General features: G+C 54.3%; 1 protein-coding gene across 1 annotated transcript; it reads left to right on the forward strand.

Moving 5' to 3' along the window:
- Window positions 1-557: 557 nt before the first annotated feature.
- NCLIV_0230 (eukaryotic translation initiation factor 3 subunit 10) lies at window positions 558-8,253 on the forward strand (the record flags this gene model as incomplete). The annotated part of the gene is made up of 12 exons (XM_003882500.1): window positions 558-676; window positions 1,532-1,674; window positions 2,037-2,847; window positions 3,235-3,459; window positions 3,935-4,345; window positions 4,827-5,050; window positions 5,332-5,576; window positions 6,091-6,256; window positions 6,551-6,807; window positions 7,089-7,193; window positions 7,616-8,079; window positions 8,244-8,253. 12 exons carry the CDS (start codon window positions 558-560, stop codon window positions 8,251-8,253), a joined length of 3,180 nt encoding a protein of 1,059 aa, XP_003882549.1.

Genomic DNA, 8,253 nt, shown 5'->3' on the forward strand with positions numbered 1-8,253 from the left:
CACAATTTTTCTGGTCGGGCGTGTCTCCTTTATGTCTGTGTAGCCGCTTTTTCGTCCCGCTGAAAATCCGAAACGTCGTGGTTTTCTCCCACTTGCTTTAAAGCCTGTGCACCCTCTCTGCGCGGTTGGTCCTTTGCGCCTCCCTCTCCCCCCCGTGCTCGCCCCTGGCTGTACATACACTCGAGCCTGCCTGACCTCGGCGTGGAAGAAACGCGGAAGAAACGGGGAAACCGAGACGACGTGAACGGTTTCTTTCTTCTCGCGACTCTCGCCTATAAAACAGTTGCCTTTCCCGTCCGGAAGACGCTTCTCCCGCTTGGCTGAAACGGAAAGGTCCAACTGTCGCCGTCTCACCACCCTCGCCTTCGTTTCCCCAGTTTCCGGCTTATTTCAAGGCGCTGGTTCTTCGAAAGCTTCTCGGGGGAAAAATCTGTTGAGACAGTCTCGTCTCTGCTCGCTTCGCCCTTCCACTCTCCTCCTGCGCGTCTTCGTCGCGCGCTCTGCGCCGCTCCGAGGCACCAGCATCCCCTTATATCGCTTTTCCGCAAACGAGGAAAATGCAGTCTTTCCAGAAACCCGAAAACGCGCTCAAGCGCGCTAACGAACTTCTCTCAGTGGGCCAGCAAGATGCTGCCCTCAAGATCCTCCATGGCGCCATCGGGCACCGACGCTTCAGGTACACACCTCTCTGAATATCTGCTCCTATCAAATATGTATTCAAATACTATGCACGCTTATGCGAATACATCTTTATACATACTTCGAGATACGCCCATACGCATAGTGATGCGGTGGTGTGTCGGTATTCATTGAATCTATTCACTTATATGCATATATGTCTTAGTACATATTTATTGAGATATATCAACAAGCAAATATACTTGGACCCACAGCTATATATATGTATCTATATCTATATATAATTTGGTTACCCGTATATGTATACGTTGCATGCACGCACAGAAGCCCTTACAAACTATAGGCGCGATCATACCAGTTCAGGATACGTTCCGTTTTCGTTTCGATTTTTTGAATTCTCTCCCTCGTGCCCCTTTATTTAGACTGGAGTGTGGCCTGGACTGCCACTGAAGTCTTCCTCTTTTTCCTTTTTTCCGTCTTTTCCTCAGTCAGAGCCTTCCGTTTGGGGACCTCGGGCATCCACCTTGTCTGCTGTGCGCCCTTGTCCTCTGGGCTGCTCGCCGCCTGGTCTCTCTTCGCCTCTCTCCACTTTTGCTGAGGGATGCTTTCTCGTGCCGTTCAAGGAGAGACAAGTTCTCTTTTCCTTCTCTCTGAATTGCCCGAGCGAAGCTGTGCCTCGCAGAATCCATACGTGTCTCTGTCCATGTACCGGTATATATCTGTGCATCTATGCGTTGCTGGATATGTCTGTATACCTCGTATGTCTATATCCGTGCACCTTGCATGCTGTGCGTCTGTTGAACATGAAGACATCGGCAGGGAGGCGAAGATCCCGTGGTCTTTCTGTTCGTTTCTCGATTGACTTGACCTTGCGTGGAGTCTTTGTGAACAGATCCCAAGGGTGGGACAGCGTCCAGGAGACCATTATGATTCGCCACGTCCAGCTGTGCGTGGACGAGAACAAACTGCGCCTCGCCCGAGACGGCCTACACCAGTACAGAATCATCTCTCAGCATGCAAACATTCAGTCTCTCGGTACGCACCAGAGATACCCTCCCGAGAGGCATACTCCAATTTTTACACGCCTCACTGTGCATTGGCACCGGGAATTCGCTTTTCTGCTTACAAAACCCGTCACGGCCAGCAACTCTCTTTCCAACCTCTTATAGCCACATCCATGTGTATCGAGAAGTCGCGTCGGCGTGGGAAGTTTGCCGAAGCAAATCCCAGGGAACGTGTCTCTGGGGGAAGCCATGTGCATATATGTGTGTATGTGTAAAAAACGCATGCGTGAACCCATGCCTTGCGGACCGTCTGGACCCTTGGAGCGCGTTTTGTACGAAATCCAGCCTGCTCGTGAGAGAGTTGCGCGATGCTCGCCGGGGTGTTCCTCGCAGGGAAGGTGATTGCTGAGTTGCGGAGCCGGGCGGAGCAGAAGCTGACGCAGGCGAAGGAGGCGGCGGGGTCTCCGGGCCCGAAGGGGCCCGACGCGCCCGCGTTGGTGCCGGCGACCGGCTTGGGCGACTTGGATTTGATCGCGGATTCGCCCGAGGACTTGCTCCTCTCGACGTTGCAGATCGAAGTCCGTTCCGCGGAGGCTCGCGGGATCCACCAGGCGCTGCGGAGCGTCTGGGACGTCTACAAGATGGTCCTAGACCTGCTGCGAACGACGCCGAAGCTGGAGCGCGTCTACCACGAGACTGCGCGGAAGGCCTTTCTCTTCTGCAAGGACAACCAGCGACCGCAGGAGTTCAAGCGTCTCTGCGACGTGCTCCGCAGCCACTTTGCGCTGATTTTGAAGAACCGACACAAGGAAGACTACGAGTCGCTGATGCGCCCGGACTTGCACTTGGAGACGCGCATGCAGCAGCTGGTTGTCGCCTCCGATCTGGAACTCTGGCGCGAGTGCTTCGCGACTGCCGAAGACCTCTACTCGCTCGGCCTCCACGACTACTTCTTCAAGGCTCTGCGCACTGGCCAGGATCTGTTCCACAACAGCCGCGAAAAACTCATGCGCTGGCTGGCCATCTACTACGAGAAACTCAGCCGCGTTACCTGGGTGGCGGAGAACTACCTTTTCCACGCGCTCGCCTGGATCAAACTCCTCCTCCACGTGAAAGGCTTCAAGAAAAACGCCTCGCAAGAAGATCTCCAAGCCATGGCCTCCGTCGCAGTTCTCGCCGTCCTCTCCATCCCCATCTCCGGAGCGTAAGGGGCAGACGCACGTATACACATACATACACAGGCACATAAATCCATACGTAAATACATACATACGCATATATATATATATATGTATATATATATATATGTATATATATATGTATATTTGCGGTTAGAGAGAGGGAGCGATGTGTACACATGTAGACAGGTAAGTGTAAGGAGGTGTGTTTATGTGCATGCCATTGTATCTGTTTAGATGCAGGTTTTGGCTGTGGGTGTACGTCGATGTGCATGCAAGGATTGGCGTGTAGCTGTGCATATTGGCAAGGACGTTTGGGGAGTTGAATCTGACGGGTTAGTGACCGAACGGGAAGAAGCGCGGGATCTGGTTATTATGGGACGTGCGTCGGAGTTTCTCGCTTTTTTTTTCAGAGAGAAGAAGCCTGGCGATGACGCAGTCACGATGGGAGAAGGCATGAACTATGGCTCTTTGGAGCAGCAGAAAAAACTGACGATGCTGCTCGGGCACTCGACCTTGCCGACTCGCGAGGGCCTGAAGGCTGTCCTCTTCACGAAGGATCTCGTGTCCCTGGCCGACGAGAATTGCCAGCAGCTCCTCTCTTTGATTGAGAGTGAATTTACCCCGCTGAAGCTCTGGTGAGGACGAGGCGCTGCGGAAAACGAGCGGAAAACATCCAAGAAAACGCGCTTCTGCAAGCGTTCTGCGTCCAAACGTCTGGGGTGTCTGAGTGCAGCTGTACGGACACACACACATTCCTCATTTCCCTCTCGCTCGTGGAGCGCTTCTGGAGTCTGTGCAGACTTCTGAACTTGCTGTTTTGGAGGAGAGCGCGCGCGCGGCCGGCGGCGCCCGGCCACGTTGCGAAGCTTCGTCCCCGCCCCTCTTCTCGTGCGCACTGCGGCACCATTGGAATCGGCAGTCCTGCCGTGCATCCAAGCGTCCCTGTGTATGTGTATGTATTTGCATTTGCGTGGTTTCTGCGATCTCCGTCGATATGTGTCAATCTCTCTATAGGTAGAAGTACGCTTGTGGAGGTTGAGTGTACATGGAGAGGCGTGTGATTGTGTGTGTGTGTGATTGTGTGATTGTGTGTGATTTGTGCGTTTGCAGTTCTTTGTGTCAGCCGTTGCTGGACGCGGTGAGCGAGAATCCGTTGCTGGAGCCGTACGTGTATCCGTTGAAGCGGGTGATTTTCCACAAGTTGATTTTCCAGCTTTCCCGGGTGTACGCGACGTTGTCGATCAAGCACTTCACGACGCACATCTGCACCACCTCGTTCTTGCCCTGGTCGCAAGCGGAGAAACTTTTCGTCGCGCTCGTTCAGCAGCAGCAGTCGGCGGCGAGTGGCTCCTTCCTGGGGACAGGCTCGTCGGGCCCAGGCGCGGCCGCGAATGCCTCGGGCGGAGGTCTGTCGATTCGCCTCGACTACGCAAGCAGCGCGATCCTCTTTGAGACCCCCGACGCGGCTGCCGCCAACACGCTCCGCCACCAACTCTGCAACTTGGCGAAACAAATCGACAAGTCAGTGAAGAGAAAAGGGCGGAGAGGGAGAGAACGGAGAGAGAGAGAGAGGGAAAGCGCGAGGGCATCGAGAAATACGTTGAGAATGTGCAGGGAAACAGCGGAAGGCGGAGGAATCGAAACGTGGCGAAATCAGAGGGGGATCGCGGCTGGGAAGGAAGTTGGGCCTCGAGGGAAACGGCGCACAGATGTTTGAACGCGGTTCGAGAGTCTCCGGGGTGCGGGGATCAGGATGTCCATACGTGTTTTGTGGAGGATAGAATTGTAGATCCAAAAGGAGACGGGAGAAGCCTGGAAAGCGACGGAGGGAAGCGAATCGAGACGGGGACGTAGGTCTGGTCGGTGGGCCTTTTCTGCGCGCGCGTTTCCTCACACCGGGGACGTGCGCGCTGGCCGACAGGGGAAGGGGTGAGCGGAAGCGACGAGAGGCCGTTTTTTCGACTTTCTTTTCGGTCGGTGTCTCGTTTTGCCTCGCTTTCAGGGCCGTGCACATGATTTGCCCAGGTCAGTCGGTCGAAGAACGAATGGACCGGAGGCGATTCCTTCAGGAGTTGCCGGCGCGCTTGGAAGCCGAGACGAAGCGCATGGCTGAGCGGACGCGGGCGACGCACTCACGCCGACTGGAGAAACAGGAGGAGCAGCAAAAGATGGAGGAAGAACGCCGAAGAAAGGAGGCTGAACAGCGCAGAGTCGAAGAGAAACAAGGTACGCAAAACGCGTCAGCCTTTATTATCGAGGGCCAGAGACGTGGCAGAGAGGAGGCAGCGCAGCGTTGTTTAGGAGCCGAAAGCCGTGTGTGCACCCCTGCGAGGTCGCGGAATCTGATCCTTTTCTCGCGTGGCGTTTCGGGGGGGGTAACTCGCCGTTTTCGGGGCGCTCCGGGTCTCCCTTGCGAGGTTCTTCTCCGTGGTTTCGCAGCCTTTCCTCGGTTCGACGGTGCGTTTCAAAGCCGCCTGGGAGTCGCCGATGTCTGCGTGTCTCTTCAGAAAGGGAGCGGCGCGAAGAGGCTACCCGCCGCCGCGAGGAGCGGCGCATGCAGCAGGAGAAGATCAAGCAGAGGAGCGAGACGGCTGCACAGATGTTGGAGGAAATCAAGAAGCTGGGTGGCAAGGCCTCGAGCAACATTCTGATCAAGGGTAAACAACTCGGAGACATCAACATCGATGACGTTTTGCAAGGCAACGTTGACTACGACGATCTGGAAAAGGCCCAGATGATGCAACTCAACCAGGTGAGAAGGCCGAAACGCGTCGATAAGAGTACACACCCAGGCACACATCGAGATGTATATACAAAAATGCTCTGTGAACCTTCCCTCTGTCATGCATATGTATGTACGCATATTTGTGCACATACACATGCATATACATACACACGCATATCCACATTAATTGGGGCTCTGTGCTGGGTATACGGATTAGGAACAGAGAACACGTGCACAGGCACCGCTGTGGGGGTGAAGAGGGTTTTCATCGACGCAGTTCAGCGCTGCCAAGGTGTTAAATTGTTCAATTCCGACGGGTGTCTTCTCTCTCAGGATGGAATATATCTGTATGTATGTGGATGTCTCGGTCTGGACGCGTATCTCGGCATGTATGTGCGGGTGTCCATGCTGCGCGCCTATTCATATATATATATATATATATATATATATATGTACACGTATATATATATATAAATGTATATGTTTGTGCATGTGACTGGAGAGAGGTTGATTGGAAGAGCTGTGTTTGTTTGTTTTTCAGGAGAGAATTGCTCGCCTTCGCCAGAGACGCCAGAACTTCCGTCGCGTTTGCCACTTCATTCGCGCGTGTCGCGAGGAAGAATTACCCCTCCTCATCAAGTGGCAGGAGCAGCAGCTTGCCAGGGACACTCAAATTCTCCTCGACATGCAAAACCGTCACGAAGAAGGTAACTTCCCGTTCTGTTCGCCCCCGCGTCCGAGTATCCGTGCATCTACGTCTGCATGTCTAGCTGTGTCGTTTTGTCTGAAACGGATATATATATATATATATATACATTTATACATACCTTGATATATACATTTGTATGTACATTTATATATGTGTATGTGTACTTAATGTTGTGTATTTGTCGCTGTATCTTCCTGTCTGTGAATTCGTGTCGGTGTCGCGAGACTCGGGTCTTTTCGAGGGGCGTGCGTTAGCGGCTTCGACTTCTGCGCGATTGTGCGTTTTTGCTCAGAACACAAGGCAGCCTTTGAAGCGGCTCTGGAGGAGAAACAGATCTTCGAGGTGGTGAAGGGTGACAAGGAGGACTGGGTCACGGAGAAGCTGGCCGATCGGCAGAAGGAATTTGAGAAGCAGGCGCAGGAACAGCGCGAGCGGCTGCTGAGCGTCTTGCGTCAGGCAAAGATTCAGCGAGCGCGCGCGCGCAAAGAAGAACACCTGAAGAAACTCAAGATCGAAGTCGAAAGAAAGAGAATGGAAGAGGAACAAAAGGTGAGAGAGAGACGAGACAGACCACGGCAGGACACGACGCGAAATCGAGTTTTTATTCACGTTTCTGGGCGTAAGCGCGTTTATACATGCACATTGGACGCAGTCGTTAAGCCTGTGGAGTCTGGTGAGAGGAACAGAGCTGCAGAGACCAGACGCGGAGGGGAAGGGGTTTCTACGATGAGACGAGGGGCGTGGGCGTCGCGCAAGAAGCCGCGCGTGTCATGTGTTGTCCCCGTGAGTTATTTTCGGTTTGGTTCCTGTCCGCGCTTCGCTGTTTCCAGAAATACCTCGAGCAACTGGAGAAGAAGCGCCAAGAGGAAGAAGCCAAGGCAAAACGCCTGGCGGAGCAAGCAGAGAAACAACGTCAACGTGAACTTGAAATCGAGGTAAAGCCTCTCGAGACCCCGAGGCGTGTTTTCCTTCGTCTTTGTGCCGGTGGCCTACTCTTCTCTCTCCGTCTCTACTATCGCTCTCCGCTCAACCTCATGTGCCCGTGTGCCTTGTTCTTCCTGTGCTAAATTCCCCGTCTCTTTCGTCTGCATTTCTCATATGCCCGTCCTCTCGTGCTTGCTGGGTATATCTATTTCCATCTCCTGTCTATATTTCCGTGTCTATCTATTTCGTCTCTCTGTGCCTATCTATGTTTCTCTATATCTTTACCAGTCTGTCGTCTCTCCCTGTCTGTCGCCCTCTCAGGTGTTTTTTGTCGGCTACACTCTTTTCTGTCCCTCTCGTTTCTTCCCTTGCGCTCTTTCCATTCGTGCACCTTCCCTCGTTATATTTCTCGCTGTCCCCGGTGTCTCTTCAGGAGAAACAGCGTCAGTTGGATTTGGAGGCAACGGCGGCGATGCGCAACGGACCGTCTGGACCGCGCGCGGCGGCGCCGGCTTCCGGGTCTCCGAGCGGGAAGGCCGACAGGCCGGGCTCGCCGGTGGCGCCAGCTGAGGCGAGTTCTGCGGATTCCTGGCGACGGAGTGAGCGACTGGATGGCGCGGCTGCGCGGAGACGCGCCCCGAACGCCCCCAGCGCGGGCACGGGCCGTGGCGACCAAGACGAGGGTTTCGAGCGATGGAGAGAAGGGAAACTGAGCTCTGCTGGGTCTCCTGGAAACGCGGCCGAAGAAGAGAAGGCGCGCCCGCGCCTGCGAATCGCCGCTGCTGCGCTGTCTGAGCACTTGACTTCTGACAAGGAAGTCCGTGCGGAGGCGCAAAACGGAGACGTCCCAAAAGCTGCAGAAGACGACGAAGGATTCACCACCGTGTCCAGGAGCCGGTAAGCGAGACGCGTGTGAGGTGGGAACCGGCGGAAGTGGAAAAGAGTTGAAAAGGAGATGGGAGACAGGAGGGGAAAGTGCTTAGGTTCTGAAGGCGCGCGTGTGTGGCGAGGGATTTGTGGTTTGCTTTGTGTGCCTGTGTGCATGCGCTTTGCCTTTTCAGAAGAAAGTAG

This window comes from Neospora caninum, chromosome VIIa, assembly GCF_000208865.1.
Source record: "Neospora caninum Liverpool complete genome, chromosome VIIa".
In the NCBI taxonomy this organism is placed as follows: Eukaryota; Apicomplexa; class Conoidasida; order Eucoccidiorida; family Sarcocystidae; genus Neospora; species Neospora caninum.